We start from the raw sequence: 19403 nt of genomic DNA on the forward strand, positions 1-19403 counted from the left end.
ATATGTAGTAACTCTGGAGAATTATATTGCATTTATTTCAATGCAAGGAGTCTTACAGGTAAGGCTGATGAATTCAGAGCATGTTTAAGAACATGCGATTGGGACATCATAACTATTACAGAAACTTGGCTGAGAAATGGACAAGACTGGCAGCTCAATGTTCCAGGTTTTACATGCTATACGAAAGATAGAAAAGGAGGCAAGAGAGGAGGAGGAAGGGAGGTGGCGTTTTTGATTAAGGAATACATTGCTGCTGTAATTAGAAAAGATATTCCTGAAAAATCATCCATGAATAGAAAGTACAAATAAGAAAGGAAAGATCACTTTGAAGGGATTCCTCTATAGTTCATCCCAATACTAATGGAAATTGAGAAACAAATATGTAGGGAGATCTCAGTTATATGTAAGCATAATAAGTTTGCAACAATGGTGTATTTTACTTTTCCACACATTTACTGGGATTACCATACTGTTAAAAGTTTGGATGGTCATGTATTTGCCAAAAGTCCTCAAAAAATTTTCTTTATTAATATGTGAATGCTCCTACTAGAAAAGGAGCAAAATTAGATCCTCTTTTGGGCAACAAGGCAGGACAGGTGACTGAAGTAACAGTAAGGAACACTTTGCATCTAGCGATCATTATTCTATTAGTTTCAAAATTGTTATGGAAAAAGATAAGCCTTCCATAAAAGTCAAACTTTTAATTGGATTAAAACTTTAATAGTATTAGTTTTAGTATAAAATTTTAATAGTATGAGACAAGATCTTTCAAAAGTTGATTGGAGTAGACTGCTCGTGAGTAAAAGGATGTCTGACAAGTGGGACGTGTTCAAAAGTGTGATGATGAGAGTTCAGAGGCATTTTGTTCTGTTAAAGTGAATGGTAATGCTGGTAAGATTAAGGAACAATGGATGAATAAAGAGATTGATGTTCTAGTCAAGAATAAAAGAGTTTTTTTTAGATATAGACCACTTGGATCAATTGAATATAAAGAATATAGGGACATCCTTTAGAGAGAAATCAGGAAGGCAAAGAGGGGATATGAGATAGCATTGGCAGATAAGGTTAAAGGATAATCCAAACAGATTCTACAAATACATTAAGAGCAAGAGGGTAATTAGAGAGAGGGTAGGGCCTCTTAAACTTCAAGATTGTCTTTGTGTTGAACCCCAGGAGATGGGAGAGATACTAAATGAATATTTTGTGTCAGCTTTTACTGTTGAGAAAGAAATGGAGTCTAGAGAATGCAGAGAAATGATGTTTTAAAAACAGTTCGCATTACAGATTACATTACAGTTCAGGAGGTCTTACAGGATACATAGGTGGATAAATCTCCGCGACCTGATCTAATGTATCCCAGAATGTTGTGGGAAGTAAGGGAGGAAATTATGAGACCCCTTGCAGAAACATTTGCATCATCTACAACAAAGGGTGAGGTGCCTGATGACTGCAGGTTGGCTAATGTTGTTCCTTTGTTCAAGAAAGGTTGTAAGGAGAAACCGGGGAACTATTGACCTGTGAGTCTGACTTCAGTTGTGGGTAAATTGCTGGAGGTGATCATAAAACACAGGATTTATGGACATTGAGAGAGGCAAAAATTGATTAGGGAGAGTCAGCATGGTTTTGTACAAGGAAAATCGTGTCTCACAGACTTGATTGAGTTTTTTGAGGAAGTTATCAAAAATGTTGATGACAGTAGAGCAGTAGACATTGTTTATCTGGATTTTAGTAAAGCCTTTGACAAGGTTCTGCATGGTAGACTAATTAGTAAAGATAGGTCACATGGGATTCAGAGAAAGCTGCCAATTGGCTTAACAGCAGGAAACAGTGTGTAATGGTAGATATTGCCTTTCCAACTGGAGACCTGTGACCAGTGGTGTTCCACAGGGATTGGTTCTGGGTCCTGTTTTGTTTTCCAATTATGTAAATTATTTGGGTGAGAATATAGAAGGCCTGGTTGGTAAGTTTGTAGATGACACGCAAATTAGTGGCATTGTAGACAGTGAAAAAGGTTTTCTAAGATTGCAAAAGGATCTTGAACAAATGGGTCAATGGGCTGAAAAATGGTCAATGGAGTTCAATCTGGATAAATGCAAGGTATTGCATTTTGGTACAACAAATAAGAGTAGGACTTGTACAATTAATGGTAGACCTTGGGTAGTGTTGTAGAACAGAGGGACCAAGGGGTGCAGGTGCATAATTCTTTAAAACTTGTGTCACATTTAGATAGGATGGTTAAAAAGGCATCTGGTACATTTGCCTTCATTGCTCAGCCCTTTGGGTATAGGAGTTGGGAAGTTATGTTAAGGTTGTACAAGACATTGAGGCCTCTTCTGGAATACTGTGTTCAGTTGTGGTCACCCAGTTATAAGAAGGATATTACCAAGCTGGAGAAGGTTCAGAAGAGATTTACCAGGATGCTACCAGGCAAGTTTGAGTTATAAGTAAAGGCTGAATAGGCTGGGACTATTTTCACTGGTGGAGGTTAAGAGATAACCTGATATAAGTTTATAAAATAAAAAGAGGTATAGATAGAGCTGATGATAATTAGCTTTTCCCTAGGATGGGGATTTCAAGACCAGGGGGCAGGTTTTCAAGGTGAGAGGAGAGAGATTTAAAAAAAGACATGAGGCAAAATTTTTACACAGAGGGTGATTCAGGTGTGGAATGAACTTCCTGATGAAGTGGTGGGTGTGGGTACAGTTACAATGCTTAAAAGACCTTTGGATGGATATATGAACAGGAAAGGTTTGAAGGGATATGGGCCAGGAGTAGGCAGATGAGACTAGTTTAGTTTGGGATTATGTCTGGCATGGACTGGTTGGGAGAAGGGTCTGTTCCCAGGCTGAATGACTGTATGTCTCTATAACTGGAGCCATTTTCCTATGTGCTAGGTATGACACCTACCTGTGAGAGTTTGCCTCTGTTTCCCACTGACTCTACTCTTGCTAAGGTTCCTTGACTTGATGCCACACCCAGGTCAAATGATGTCAGGAGTAACACCTCTGGAATTCAGCTCTTTTGCCCATGCATAAATCAGTGTTTGACAATGGGGTCAGGAGTTGAATAGGAACCCAGACTGGGGAGTCAGTGAGTCGAGTATTGCTGAGCAGGTGCTGTTCGATAGCATTATCGATAATACCGTCCATAACTTTACTGATGTTTGAGAGCAGATCGATGCGGCAGTAATTGTCTGGGTTGGATCTGTCTTGCTTTTTGTGGACGGGACATATTTCCCTCATTATAGGGTAGATACTAGTGTTGTTCCAGAACTGGAAGAGTTTGGCTATGGGTACAGCAAGTTCTGGAGCATGTCTTCAGTATTATTGCCAGAATGCTGTCAGGGCTCAGAGTGTCTGCAGTATCCAGGACCTCCAACTCCTTCTTGATATCATGTAAATTACAGACAATAAGTGGAGTTAAGTACAATAGTCTTCTGAAAAACTGACATATCAGAATGGTTCAAACAGCCTCCCTCAAAGGTTTCTACAACAAGAATAATAATTGAACAAACCATAGCCAAGAGAGGTGTTGAGCCACAATGGGTAGTGTCCCCGCCTCTGTGACAGAAGCTTCTGGGTCATGTTCCATTGCAGAACTTGATGGTCATGGAACATGTGTTCATAACATGGAGTAATAGGTTAATTATTAACCTGCATTTTAATTCCATATCTCCATGCCAGGCAGGAAGGGGAAGGGGCAGCGAGTTTCTGCTTAGTCATGCTTGATGTGAAGTGACACGCTTCGAGCTAAGCCAGTGGATTCAGGCTGACAACAGAGACTGATGGAAGCACATACTTTGACTGCTTTGTACACACCTCCAGATGTGAGAAAAGTGAAGAAACATGCACCTGACCCCCTCTCCCCACCCAATATTCGAATCTAAAGCGGTGGTTACACTCAGGCAGCCAATATACTGCTATGATAAAAACCATGCTTTCCTGAAAATTATTCATTACAAAATAGAATATAGAAAAAAAATTAAACACTTAGCAGAATTGGACTAAAAGGCAGACAGTTCTTCCGTGGTTTGTTTTCTATTTGTCCTGGCCCAGGTTGAAGCTGCTTTCTTTGAATGCTGTCTAAGGTAGAGAAGATGGGACCTTCATGAACATTCGCTATTGGTACTACTCTGTATTGAAAGCCAGCCATCCAGCCAACTGAGACAATTTTTACACAATGCTAAATTTTACACTGATTTAGATGAAAGAAATATGTTTAATTTTAACTAAGCAAACACCACCATTCAAGCGAATGATAGATGTGCTTTGATCCCTGACAAGACTGTCAAATTTGTATTTACAGGCTGGCCTAACAATCCTAATTGTTCTGTTTAAAAGTAAACAAAGTTTGAGGTCACAAGCACGGATGTCGTGAATAAAATTAAAAGATTCAAGATAGCAGCAGAGTCAGACTCCTGACACAGAGTTTATGCTGTCTGTTTCTTTCCATTCTTTCCATTTTCTCTGCCTCTTTTTGCGTTTTCTTCCTTTATCATTTTACTTCCTGTCCTTGGATAGACTCCCAGTCTCTGCGTGGACTGAGGTGAGGTCTGGTGTGATCCGGGTTTGGAGTGACTGTTATTCTGAACCTCATTTTTCTATTTATTTTCTTAATTTATTGCTGGACTTTTTTTTATTTCTTTATTTTAACAACTTTTTCTCCCAAGAATCTATATTTGAGAATCTGTACGCAGGTACTTAAGATGGCACCGCAAATGGCAACCTGTGAACATTTCACTGTACTCATGTGTGTGACAATAAAGCTAATTCTAATTCTAAAATCACAAGTTTCCATGGTTTTGAACAAACCAATAAAGCTTTACTACATAAAGTTAAAAAATAAATAAAAGCATAAACACAACTTATATTCTAACAATGAATTACAGAATCACAGAAATGCAGGACAGGCTCACTGGTTCTCTAAACATAATGGCTTATTACCAACCTCCTGTCTTTGTCTCAAAACCTTGCACATTATTTCTATTTAAATTACCAGCTAATGCCCTCTTGAATGCTTCAAATGAACCTGCCTCCACTAAATTTCCACATCTGTACCACAACTTCTCGCTGTGAAAGAATTCTTCCCTATTTCACATTTGCCTCTTTTGCAAAACCCTTTAAATCTGTTCCTCCGGTTCTCGATCCTTTTACATAGACAGGAGCAGTTTCACCGTATATAGTCAGTCTTTGTCCCTCATGGTTTTGAACAATTTCATTAGATCACCTATCCTTCTCCTCTGCAAGGAAAACTGTCTCGACTATTCCATTTTATCTACTGAAGTTTCACGTTGTTGCGAAAAGTTCTGATAAACCTTTTTGCACTGTCTTCAATGAACACACCTCTTAAAGCATCACCTAGAGCTATAACAATATCACAGTCTAGGGTTAACTAGTGTTCTTTATAAGTTCAGCATAACTTCCCTGGTTTTTCCCCATACCTCTATTAATAAAGCCTAAATATGCTACGCTATTCACTACATAAGCCCAGAAGATAAGAGTAGAGGTAGGCACATCTAGTATGCTCTGTCATTCCGTAAAATTGTAGGTGATCTGATAATCCTCAACACCACATTCCTGTCTTCTCCCCATAACCTTGATTCCCTTACCGATTAAAAATATTGACATCAGCCTTGAATAGTTTTAATGACCCAGCCTCTGTAGTAAAAAAATTCTAAGATTCACCAGTTTCTGAAAGGTAGAGAAGGTGGGACCTTCATGAACATGTGCTATTGGTACTACTCTGTATTGAAAGCCAGCCATCCAGCCAACTGAGATAACCAACTCCAATTTTTTTTTCTTGATCACACTCTTTAAACCCACTTCTTTCACCAAGGTTTGTTTGTTTCTCGCTCTAATACTTTCTTTGACCTGGAATCCATTTTTCCTATCATAGACCACTATGCAACATTCAGTAATGCTTTTCTATGTTAAAAGCTTTGTATAAACCCAGTTGTTACTATCGGTTATGTATGTATCATATTTTTCATTATATGTAGAGCAACACCTAACTCTCTTCAAAGTTTTAACTGCATTTGCTTACAAGTTTATCTTGTAACAATATACAACCACAATAAAAATGGTTTTTCAATTTTATTTTTTATAGAATGTGTCCAGTAAGGAATGTACAAACCATCTTTGAGAATTGTGATCACAGATTATGTATAAACCAATGTCAGACATTCCCAAATCACACGCAGAATGCCAACAGCAACTGCCAAAGAATTTCAACTGTGTTTTGCGTCAGACTCAAGATGATTAATGATCCTGAATCCCTGTCAACCAGCCATATTTTCATTGGTGGGATTTTATCTGCACAGCAAATGTCAGAAGAAAAAAAAGTAAACATTTTAAACATTCTGCCCACAATGGCTGAAAATTGTACAATAATTAAAATACCAATTCTTTCAATAATGCATCTATCCACACACATTTTATATTCATCATTTTAGAAAACGTACATAAAAATATTGTTTTATTTTTGTTGAAGTAGACACAAACAATTTACAACATTAGAGACCTATGTATAAAGGGAATGTTTTAATTTGCAGGAGAAATACACAAAAATATCAAGTGTAGAAAATAAATCATAAAATACAGAAGAGGTGAAATTGATTCACATATTGAATACCTGACTCATTTTAGAAGAGCTATGTCAAGTGCAATATTTGTCTTTTGGGTCTATTTCACACCTTAAATTTGGAACTTCAATAATACATTACTATAACTTCTTACAGCATATTTGATTTCCTTATCTCCAGATCTCAAAGAAATTGTTACAAATAAAAAAGATAATGTTCTATCTATCTAGCGCATTGATATTCATCAGCGCTATATAAAATAGGAAAAAAAGTACTATAGCAGTAATGCTAAGTTCTCAAATCAAAGCATTCATTAGAAAAGAAACTTCACATAGAAAGTCTCTTTATATATATATTATATAGTGTGGCTTAACAACAAACAAAAGGAAAAGAAAATTCTTGTAAATAAATCTCTGGATATTCAATTATGGCTTTTTTGCAACATGGCAAAAATCGCAGCTCAAAGCAAACATCTCCTCACAGAGGTGGTTAAGATCGTTGCAGTCCATTTCCTGCAGCCTCATATCAATTTTATGGCAGCATGCATGTTGCATATTACAATTTATTTTGCTTTCTTCTATGGTATGCACATTTGGATTAAAATAATGAATAATTAAATTGATACTATTCCATGGTCCAAAATATTTGCGCTAGTCTATTTTATTGTCGATAGCTTGGCTATCTTTGCGAATAATTGGCAATGGATGAGCTTCACTATTGAAGATCCAGTGTTCCAGTGGAAGGAGATCATCATCAGAGAACATCAAATAAAGATACCTGAAGGCAAACAGGAAAAAATAATCAAACAGACAAGAAAGTTAATGCAAAACAATTATTTTAATGAATGTACACAACTCTGAGCATGTGAATACAGATAAGAATTGATTTGTAGCCATTACACGCATGTTCAATGTTGTTACAATTATTAAGCAATATTGTTATAAATTTTGGGGTCATATCTTTAGTTTAAAATGAAATGAGAGGGGTGACATGATCTGTTTTGAAGTGTGCTCACAGCAAATCTGAGTGGTTTGATTTGTTGGAGATTATAGGAGATTCAGATTGCTTTACTGGGAAGAATGTACTAGTTGTTTGCACTTGGAGATAGTGGCAGAGGCTGGGTGGTAACAGTACACAGACTATTACATAGATTTTCAAACGTCTCACTCCTCAACATGGCACCTACCATTTTCAACATGGCACCTACCATTTTTGCCGGCATGTGAATGGGGATGGCCTACGTTCCTGCTTTTCATGGAGGTAGCTGCCCATAAAGAATCAGCAACTTCTCCATTATCATGAGCTTTTAGTGGCCTGGGCGTCTTGAATATGAAGTGTACAGATTTGACTTGGTAGTGGCAGGTCTGAAGTTTGTCGATTCAATTGAATAGTTAGAGTACCCTTTTGAAGTTGTAAGGTGCCTTCACTTAAAGTTGGGGTTGCATTTGTAAAAATCATGACGAAGTGAAAAGGTGTTAAGTGAAGCTTTAATTCCCATAGGAATTAATGTTAAAACTGGAGTTAAGTACTATGAGGCCTTCCTCAGCAGACAGGACGAGAAAAAGGAACATGAAATCTTTACTCTCTAAATTAAAATACAATGGTTCCTGCATTTTACATTGCTAAATTACTAGATTGATAAATGAAATAGCTGCTAAACTAAACAAATGCAAGAATATCAAGCAATATTCTACAGTACTGTTAGATTAACCAGACCACTTAACTGGAGAGGCTAGTCGGTGATGCTGGAAGCCAAAGGCTACCTGCAGTGACTAATGTTTGCCACTGGATGGAGTCTAGAACCTCAGTTTGAAATCAAACTCAGAAGGGAAGCAAGGACCTTGGAGCATAGTCAGCAGCGATGGGAGGACCAGACCTGGAGTGTAAAGATAGGGATACAGCTCAATTGTATGTGTGGGGGTGTGTGTGAGTGAGACAGAGAGAGCGTGTGAGGGTGTGAGTGTACAGCAGACAGGACAGGCCTCAGAAGTGAGATGAGGCGGGGGCATGCAGGAGATAACGTTGGGTGGAGTAACTGGGAACCAAATCCAAGGGAGAGGCAAAACCACTTAACCCAGAACAGCATGGAGTGTATGAACTCTGATTTGCAATGGTGATGTATGCTGATAAGGCATGCAAATAATACTAAAATGAAAATGGTGTTGCAAAATTTAAAAAAAATCTGCCACTGATAAAATGGCATAATGTTAAATAAGACCGTACTCCTTGCAAAGTCATTCTGGGACACTTTTGGGGAAGATCATGTATCCTTTGGTAGTCTGAGATTGCCAAGGATTTGCATGTACGTAAATAAAAATTGCCCAAACTCTCAGAATTGTGAACCTTATTGGAATGGTCAAGAAGAACTGCCAAATGAAGCTGTCAAGGCATTTAAAGTAGTGCTCTTTAAATCTTGAAAATATATGAGAATTGTTAAAACAAAAAATTGCTAGCCCTTTTATTTTGTTGGTTTCCACGGCAAGATTAGAAATGCATAACTGGTTTCAGTCATTATCATGAGGAGGTACTTGCCACTGAATGGTTTGACTGACAGCTCTAAGTGGTAAAAGACTCTGTGAAGCAAGACTATAAATTTCAATATTTTTGTTACAAAGGATAATGCACTTGAATGAAATGTTTGTTATTACAAGATATAAACACAGGAAATAAGTTTTTATAAGTATCTTTTCTTTTAATACAGTGGTGTCTGAAATAGGCACTGATATTTCATCACTGCATGGGTCCTTTGATGAGTCAATCGTGGATAGCGGGTGAGTTGGCAAGTTAGATCTAAGGGCAAAGATGTATGGCTAGAGGATATGGGTTGGCATGAGTTGGCATTAACTTGGAACAGGGGCTCTAAAGGGTCATAGTTGACATGAATGGTATGATGAGCCATGGGGTTGAGTTCAAAGCATGGGGTGATATAAGTTAGCAGAGATGGACTGTGGAGACATTCTGGAGGCATGAGGGATTTGGTTCTTTAATATTTTATTCTTCTTTTCACAACTAAATACAGCACTTAGTGCATGGAGACAGAGCCTTTGCTTTGCATCCTCTCCATTTGATCTGGGTTCATCCTTATCCCCAGGGAATCCTGTCACCTTGGGATTAAAATCACAACTTTTTCTTGGTTTTGTGGAGCTGGGAAACATTCTGGCAATATGCTCTTGACCCAAGAATGAAAATCTAAACCCGTAAGTCTTAGGCCCACATAAACGTTGAAAATGTCAGTTCGTAAACAGTTGTACTTTAAACTGCTCAGTTACTTCCACGACGAGAGAGTGAACTGAGGTCTGAAGAACACCTTATCAGCATTTCTCTACCTGGATAAAAGGCTCATGCGATTTATGTTGCAATGAAGATAGGCTTTAAAGAGGTTGTGGTTCACCAGGCAGAAATACAGGGGAGAGTTTGCACTCAGACTAGAAAGGCGAAAATTCATGGCTAGACCGGAAAATTCACCTAGCTCACAGCGTCATTGGCTAATGTGGTTTGTCCAGCCTGTATAAATTAATATCATCTATAATTACTGTAGCACCCCTGACGTGTGCACCTGCAGGTTCCAGTTCAACGCCATCCCCTACATCATCATTACAGGTTGGAAACCTGTCGGCAACTCCCACAAATATTTTCTGCCTCTGTTGCTTCTTAGCTCTGTGCAAACTTGATTGCACATCTAGTTTTTCTGTGCCAATTTTCTTTCACTATTTCACCAATTTCATCTTTCAGTAACAACACTACCCCATTTCCTTTATCATTTTGGCTGTCCTTCCTAACAAATGAAAATCTGTGGATGTTCAGTTTTCAGCCTTAGCCACATTACAGGCAGTTTTCCATACTCACAAACATATTACAACAATTTGTGCTGTGAATTTGTCTACCTTATTGTTAAATGTTCCATATATTGAGAGATAGTACTTTTAGACTTGTCTTTTTGACAATGTTTTTCCCCCACATTTTGTTTCGTAACCCATACCTATTTGCTGCTAGGCCTCACCTCCTCAGCTTTCCACTTGTACTTTCTACTTTTCTGTCTTTCATTTTCATCTTTGCTTCCCTGACTCTCATCTTCCTCCTAAGGTTACAGTCCCTCTATCACTTTAGTTTAAACCTTCTTCCATTGCACTCAAACATTCCTGAGAGGGCACTGGTCCAGTCCTGCTGGGGTGCAACCTGTCTAGTTTATAAAAATCCTGACTCCCTAGAATTGGTCCCAATACCTCAAGAATCTAAATCCCTCCCTCCTACCACACACTCATTCAACCAATACTATTCCAGATTTCACTAGCACTTGGGGTACGGGAGTAATCCTGAAATTACCCCATTTTTGAGGTGTTGCTTTGTACTTTACCACAATTTTTTAAAAATAACCGATATCTATGGGACCAAATATTCTGCATCATCGAGGTCCCCATAACTGCAGTCAACCCTGACCAAGCAAAGCTTCAAGATGTTAACCTCCCTCAAAAATCTATGTAGAAAACATTAATGCATCACCTAAAATCAATGTAAAACACACACTGAGAAACCGAAACACAATGCAGGGGGTACACACATCATTGTTTATTTACAGCGTAAATACTTGAATATTGCTGTAGACTGCAGTATTTGTGATCAATAATTTTTACTGGTTTACTAAAAGTGCCAGTTGATAAGGCGTCAGTTAAAACAAAGTTTGCAGTATTTTCTAGCTCCCTCTGCTCTGCTTGCAGGATCTCATCTCTCTTTCAACTTATGTTATTGACACTGACATTGATCACAACTTGTCGTTGTTCTCCTTCTCCATTCATAAAGCCCTGTCACTGTTCAGTGACATCCTTGGCACCTGGGAGACAACATATTATCCTAGTGTCATGTCTGTACACGCAGAAATGCGCATTAGGTCCCCAACACTATTGCGATTGCCCTCACCATTTTTCTCCCCCACTGAGCAGCTCAGCCATACCTGCTGCCACATTCCCCTGAGAAACCACTTCCCCCAGTTGTATCCAAAACAAAAAAATCTGTTAAAGAGAGAAATTGCTCCAGTGGGCTGTTGGGCTACCTGCCTGGTGCTTTTTCTCTGTCTGGCGATTACCCCCTCTTTTTCTGCCTGTGTGCAGGGTGCGACCATCTCACTATCCATGAAGAACTCAGCACTGCGCATATTCCACAGCGACTTCAAGTGGCTGCTCCAGATCAGAAATGTGGATTTCCAGTCAATGCAGCTGGATACACTTCCTGGACCCAAACATTAAGTACCTTGCTGAGATACTCAGCACTAAAGTGAAAAAATGCTGTAATTGGGCGAGAGACACCCACAAAACATGACAGAGAAGTTACTGATGGACCATCAGTATTTATTATTACTTTTTAATAGCATGCTAAATCAAAGTTATGCTGACACTGAAAAATGAAGTCACATACTTTAGATTTTTAATTATTGTCATAGGTTTTAAAAGCTATAAAGGAATATTTTTCAAAAATTCTTTGTATTTTATCCCTTTCTCAAATCTGACTCCACCCTCTCTGCGCACACATATAAATAACTTAGCATTGGATTTACTATTTACAACTGATATTTCCTGGTTCAGAACCAGTATCCATTCTTTAATTTGATAAGTTAGGGTAACACGGAGTGCTGACACTGTTCACACATCATCCTGTATACTACAGAGAGAACTACAACCAAATGGCTCACTATTCATAGCAGGTTCCAGTGTAAATATCCATCAAGACTGTGGGCAAGGGAATACGTCATGAATAGTATTTGCCAGTCGTTGCAAAATTTGACCCATCACCTAGTTTTGCCAAAGTCTAAAAGTGACCTTAACGTCCCGTTTGGAGCTGCAGTCAAAAAACAAAATTCAGTTCAGGACACCATGGATACTACTGCTGCAATTCTGTATTCATGTGGCAAATTTTGTATTGATGAAATATTCCATTACCTTCCACGAATTCACATTGGTTTTACATGCAGTTTAAAAAACATGTTTCCTTCATATAATACCTGTTCAAAGATCCATTAAAACTTTGCACGCCATATTTAACTTTTCTTCATTTTTTGTATTTATAGGGGCAAGTGGAGAGACTTGGAGAGTATGTCTATCTGCACTAGACTAGTGATTCAGAGACCCAGGGAGCTCCCTGGAATTAAAAGTCAAATAATAACTGTTGCCAATTGTCATAAAAACTCGCCTGATTCATGAATGTCCATGATGTGCCACTTCAGACCCACAGCAGTACAGTTGGCTCTTATCTGCCCTCTGAACTGGCTGAGCAAGATTCTTAAATATGTCAAAAAAGCCTCAAAATAGGAATTAAACAAATGATGGAAAACACAGCCCAGTTGATCCAGCAAAGTCCTTGTTTTATCACAGAGTAGTGAAGCGACAGCCTGACACAGCCATAGTCATACTCATGGAAATGTACTGAACAGTACCCTGACTTTTGTTGCAAGTTAGTCATCTAAGTTCTGAGGCATCTCTCAAGTCTTCCTCAGAGTACTGTCCTCTGCCTAATCTCCTCAATTGCTTCCTCAATGACCTCCCTTCCCTCATACGATTAGGACTGGGGATGTTCGTTGAAGGTTTTCAATGTTCAGCGTTATTCACAACTCCTGATACTGAAGCAGTCCATATTCAAATGCAACAAGACCTGGTCAATATCCAGGCTAATACTGACAATGGGCAAGTTACATTTGTATTATTATGCATAACATACGTATTCTATTTATACACAGATATATATCATATAACATTCACAAGTGCCTAGCAATGATTGTCTCCAACAAGAAAGATACCCATCACCTCTTGATATTAAATGGCATTACCATTGCTGAATCCTCCCGCAGTCAACATCTGGGGGCTTACCACTGACCACAACTGTAACTGCACTCGCCATATAAATACAGTGGCTATAAGAACAAGTTAGAAGCTAGGAATCCTGCAATGCGCAACTCACCTCCTAACTCCCTTAAAAGTGTCTCCACCAACGACAAGGCACAAGTCAGGAATGTGACAGAATACTATTGCCTCGTGTGGATGAACGCAGCTCCAACAACACTCAAGAAACTTGACATCAGATCAATAAGCCTGCTTGATTCGCACTGAATTTACAAACATTCACTATAATAGAGATACACAGCAGGCCAAGCAGCATCTTCTGTGTTCATCCAGCTCTACATTTTGTTATCTCGGATTCTGCAGCACCTGCAGTTCCTATTATCTCTGTTACAAACATTCACTTCCTCATTCTTACACGGAATCTACATAGAACAGTACATCACAGTACAGGCCCTTCAGCCCATGATGTTGTGCCGAACTTTTACCCTAAACCTAAGGTCTACCTAACCTCCACCGCTACCCTATACTATCATGCATTTGCCTATCTAATAGCCGCTTAAATGCCCCTAATGAGGCCAACTCCACTACCCTCTCTGGCAATGCATTCCATGCCCGACCACTCTCTGATTAAAGAACCTACCTCTGACGTATCCCCAATATCTACCTCCGTTTTCTTTAAAACTATGTCCCCTCGTAAAAGCTACCTCCACCCTAAGAAAAAGTCTCTGGCTGTCTACTCTATCTATACCTCTGATCATTTGGTACACTTTTATCAAGTCACCTCTCATCCTTCGTCATTCTAAAGAGAAAAGCCCTAGCTGTCTCAACCTTTCCTCGTAAGACCTTCCCTCCATTCCAGGCAACATCTTAGTAAATCTCCTCTGCATCTTTTCTAATTCTTCCACATCTTTCCTGTAATGAGGCGACCAGAACTGGACAAAATACTCCAGATGTGGCCAAACCAGGCTTTTGTATAGATGGAACATAACTTTGTGGCTCTTGAACTCAATCCCTCTGTTAATGCAAGCTAACACACCATAAGCCTTCTTAACAAATCCATCCACCTGGGTGGCAGCTCTGAGGGAACTGTGAACATGAACCCCAAGATCCCTCTGCTCCTCCTCACTGCCAAGAATTTTTCCATTAACCCTGAATTCTGCTTTCAAGTTTGTCTTTCCAAAATGAATCACCTCACACTTTTCAAGGTTAAACTCCATCTGCCACTTTTCAGCCCAGATCTGCATCCTATCAATGTCCCTTTGTAACCTAGAGCAGCCCCCCGCCCTGTCCACGTGACCCACCTTTGTATCGTCCGCGAACTTGCTAATCCACCCTTCCACTCCTTCATCCAAATCATTAACAAAAATCACAAATAGAAGAGGACCTAGAACAGATCATTGTGGTACACCAGTCATAACTGAGCACCGTGTTGAATATTTTCCGTCCACTACCACCCTTTGTCTTCTAAGGGTCAGCCAATTCTGAATCCAATCTGCCGCACTTCCCCCTATTCCATGCCTCCTTACCTTCTTCATGAGCCTACCATGGGGAACCTTATCAAACGCCTTACTCAAATCCATGTATACCACATCCACTGTACTACGTTCATCCACGTGTTTGGTCACCTCTTCAAAGAATTCCAGAAGGTTTGTGAGCCACGATCTACTCCTCACAAATCCATGCTATCACAAGTGATAGATCCTAGCTCTCACAGCCCTTTCCAATAATTTGCCTATCACTGACGTAAGACTAACTGGCCTGTAAGTTCCGGGATTATCTCTGTTCCCTTTTTTGAACAAGGGAATGACGTTTGCCTCCTTCCAGTCTTCCAGCACTATACCCATGGACAGTGAAGATGAAAAGATCATCGCCAAAGGCCCTGCGATCTCGTCCTTCGCTTCCCACAGAATCCTTGGATAAATCCCATCAGGCCCGGGGGACTTATCTATCTTCAACTTCCTCGATATTTCTAGCACATCTTCTTTACTAACATTAACCTCCTCTAGTCTACCTGCCTGTTTCACAACATCCTCCTCTACAACTAGGTCTCTCTCAGTTGTGAATACTGAAGAAAAGTATTCATTAAGGACCTCTCCTATCTCTTTCGGCTCTGTGCACAAATTTCCTTTACAATCCTTGATTGGCCCTACCCTTTCTCTGATCATTCTCTTGTTCAGCACATATGAGTAAAAAGCCTTGGAGTTTTCCTTGATCCTATCCGCCAAGGCTTTCTCACGCCCCCTGATAGCTCTCCTAAGCCCTTTCTTCAGCTCCTTCCTGGCTAACTGTATCCCTCTAGAGCCTTTTCTGTTCCTCTTTTCCTAAACCTTACATAAGTCTCCTTCTTCCTCTTAACCAGTCGTTCGAGCTCTCTTTCTCTCTCTCTCTCGAGAACTATGGCTCCCTCACTCGATCGCATCTTCTCTGCCTGCTAGGGACAAACATATCGATCACATGCAGTATATATTCCTTAAACAATCTCCACATTTCTGTGGTCCTCTTCCCTGACAGCATCTGTTCCTAGTTCTTGTCTAACTGAATTGTAATTAACCTTCCCCCAATCATAAATTCTACCCTGGCATGTGTACCTCTCCTTATCCATGACTATTGCGAAAGAAACAGAGTTATGATCGCTACCACCAAAATGCTCTTCTACCAACAGGTCTAACACTTGAGATAACAAGGTGTAGAGCTGGATGAACACACCAGATTCCCCTCGCCCATTTCTGAAGAAGTGTCTAGGCCCGAAACATCAGCTTTCCTGCTCCTCTGATGCTGTGTTCATCCAGCTCTACACCTGGTTATCTCGGATTCTCCAGCATCTGCAGTTCCTGCTATCGCTGAAACAGATATACGACTTGGCCTGGTTCGTTGCCAAGCACTAAATCCAAAGTGGCCTCTCCTCGTGTTGGTCTATCTACATACTGAGTCAGGAATCCTTCCTGAATGCACTGGATAAAATCTGCTCCATCTAAATTATTACAACTAAAATGTTTCCAATCAATATTTGGAAAATTGAAGTCACCCATGACTACAACCCTGTGACTTCGGCACCTTTCCTGTATCTGCTTCCCAATCCGTTCCTCTACTTCTCTGCAACTATTAGGGGGTCAGTAAAAAAAACCCAACAAAGTGACTGCTCCTTTCTTATTCTGGACCTCATCCAAACTGAATCTGTCAGCATATCATTCTTGAACTGCCTTTCAGTAGCTGCCATACTCGCCCTGACTAGCAATGCCACTCCCCACCTCTTTTTCCACCTTCCATAATTCTTTTACAGCATCTAAATCTTGGAACTTCCAACAACCATTCCTCTCCCTGAGTTACCCAAGTTTCTGTATTGGCCACAACATCGTAGTTCCAAGTGTCGACCCATGCTCTACTTTATTTCTGATACTCCTAGCATTGAAGTATACACACCTCAAACCATCTCGGTGTCTGCAATTACGCTCTATCGACCGCATTTCTTTATAAACCACCTCACTCCCTGTTGTATCTGTTGGAAGACCGAATGCCTCATCCTTTGAATTATAAATCCGGTTCCCCAACCCCAGAATCTTGCAAGCCCAGGTCCATTACTACTGGAAGAAAACTGCAGCAGACACATGGGGAACAGGAGCAACTCCCTATACACCTGCATTCCGCATGCAGATGGCCTCAAGGCCCTCCGCTTCTCCCTGTCCCGCAGGCCCGACCAGTCCCCCTCCACCGACACCATCATCCGCCTAGCCGAACTCGCCCTCACCCTCAACAACTTCTCTTTTGACTCCTCCCACTTCCTACAGACTAAGGGGTTGGCCATGGGCACCCGCATGGACCCCAGCTATGCCTGCCTCTTTGTAGGTTACGTGGAACAGTCCCTCTTCCGCACCTACACAGGTCCCAAACCCCACCTCTTCCTCCGGTACATTGATGACTGTATCGGCGCCGCCTCTTGCTCCCCAGAGGAGCTCGAACAGTTCATCCACTTCACCAACACCTTCCACCCCAACCTTCAGTTCACCTGGGCCATCTCCAGCACATCCCTCACCTTCCTGGACCTCTCAGTCTCCATCTCAGGCAACCAGCTTGTAACTGATGTCCATTTCAAGCCCACCGACTCCCACAGCTACCTAGAATACACCTCCTCCCACCCACCCTCCTGCAAAAATTCCATCCCCTATTCCCAATTCCTCTGCCTCCGCCGCATCTGCTCCCACGATAAGACATTCCACTCCCGCACATCCCAGATGTCCAAGTTCTTCAAGGGCCGCAACTTTCCCCCCACAGTGATCGAGAACGCCCTTGACCGCGTCTCCTGTATTTCCTGCAACACATCCCTCACACCCCGCCCCCGCCACAACCGCCCTAAGAGGATCCCCCTCGTTCTCACACACCACCCCACCAACCTCCGGATACAACGCATCATCCTCCGACACTTCCGCCATCTACAATCCGACCCCACCACCCAAGACATCTTTCCATCCCCACCCCTGTCTGCTTTCCGGACAGACCACTCTCTCCGTGACTCCCTTGTTCGCTCCACACTGCCCTCCAACCCCACCACACCCGGCACCTTCCCCTGCAACCGCAGGAAATGTGACACTTGCCCGCACACCTCCTCCCTCACCCCTATCCCAGGCCCCAAGATGACATTCCACATTAAGCAGAGGTTCACCTGCACATCTGCCAATGTGGTATACTGCATCCACTGCACCCGGTGTGGCTTCCTCTACATTGGGGAAACCAAGCGGAGGCTAGGGGGCCGCTTTGCAGAACACCTCCGCTCAGTTCGCAACAAACAACTGCATCTCCCAGTCGCAAACCATTTCCACCCCCCTCCCATTCTTTAGATGACATGTCCATCACGGGCCTCCTGCAGTGCCACAATGATGCCACCCGAAGGTTGCAGGAACAGCAACTCATATTCCGCCTGGGAACCCTGCAGCCTAAAGGTATCAATGTGGACTTCACCAGTTTCAAATTCTCCTCTTCCCCCACCGCATCCCTAAACCAGCCCAGTTCGTCCCCTCCCCCCACTGCACCACACAACCAGCCCAGCTCTTCCCCTCCACCCACTGCATCCCAAAACCAGTCCAACCTATCTCTGCCTCCCTAACCTGTTCTTCCTCTCACCCATCCCTTCCTCCCACCCCAAGCCGCACCCCCATCTACCTACTAACCTCATGCCACCTCCTTGACCTGTCCGTCTTCCCTGGACTGACCTATCCCCTCCCTACCTCCCCACCTATCTTCTTTTCTCTCCATCTTTGGTCCGCCTCCCTCTCTCTCCCTATTTATTCCAGTTCCCTCTCCCCATCCCCCTCTCTGATGAAGGGTCTAGGCCCGAAACGTCAGCTTTTGTGCTCCTGAGATGCTGCTTGGCCTGTTGTGTTCATCCAGCCTCACATTTTATTATCTTGGATTCTCCAGCATCTGCAGTTCCCATTATCTCAGGAGCAACTGCGAGATTCCTTCCAAGCCACTCACTATCCTAATCTAGACATATATTGCTGTTCCTTCGGTGTCGTTGGATCAAAATCCTGAAACTCTCTGAGTAACAGCATTGTGGGTCTATGTACACCATATTATCTGCAGCAGTTCAAGGTGCCAGCTTATTTTCCCATTCTCAGGAAATTAGAGTTGGGCAAGAAATGCTGCCCAGCCAGTAAAAGTCTCTCAAGAATTGATAGGGTAGAGTACGGCCATATTTGGCCCTTTTTGTAATGAATAGCTAATAGGGAAACAGCAAGCTATAATCAGGTTGAAGAGGGTGAATAATCTGTGGATAACAAAATTCTTTAGAAAATTAACAATGTAATTAATTACTTGGTCTCTAATAATTGAATCTATCATTATGTTCAAGAAGGTACTACAAACGTGAGTGGCCATCTGAGAATTTAACCAGATACATAATTGCAAAAAATTCTATGTCGCATACAAATGCACTTTTGAGTTTAATTGTAATTACATTACCTATCATAGCATACAGAAAGGTGCTTCCTGCCTTTACATTC

At 41.3% G+C, this 19403-nt stretch overlaps 1 protein-coding gene across 4 annotated transcripts in view; it reads right to left on the reverse strand.

Moving 5' to 3' along the window:
* Nucleotides 1–6079: 6079 nt before the first annotated feature.
* Nucleotides 6080–19403, reverse strand: part of man1a1 (mannosidase, alpha, class 1A, member 1) — a 422282-nt gene continuing 408958 nt past the window's right edge. For all 4 annotated transcript variants that reach the window (XM_048531606.2, XM_059645384.1, XM_059645383.1 and 1 more), the window contains one exon: nt 6080–7357. In XM_048531606.2, coding sequence (XP_048387563.1) covers nt 7231–7357 — 127 coding nt within the window. In that variant the 3' untranslated portion in view covers nt 6080–7230. The remainder of the gene's footprint in view (nt 7358–19403) is intronic.

Source organism: Stegostoma tigrinum, chromosome 4 (assembly GCF_030684315.1).
Source record: "Stegostoma tigrinum isolate sSteTig4 chromosome 4, sSteTig4.hap1, whole genome shotgun sequence".
Lineage (NCBI taxonomy): Eukaryota > Metazoa > Chordata > Chondrichthyes > Orectolobiformes > Stegostomatidae > Stegostoma > Stegostoma tigrinum.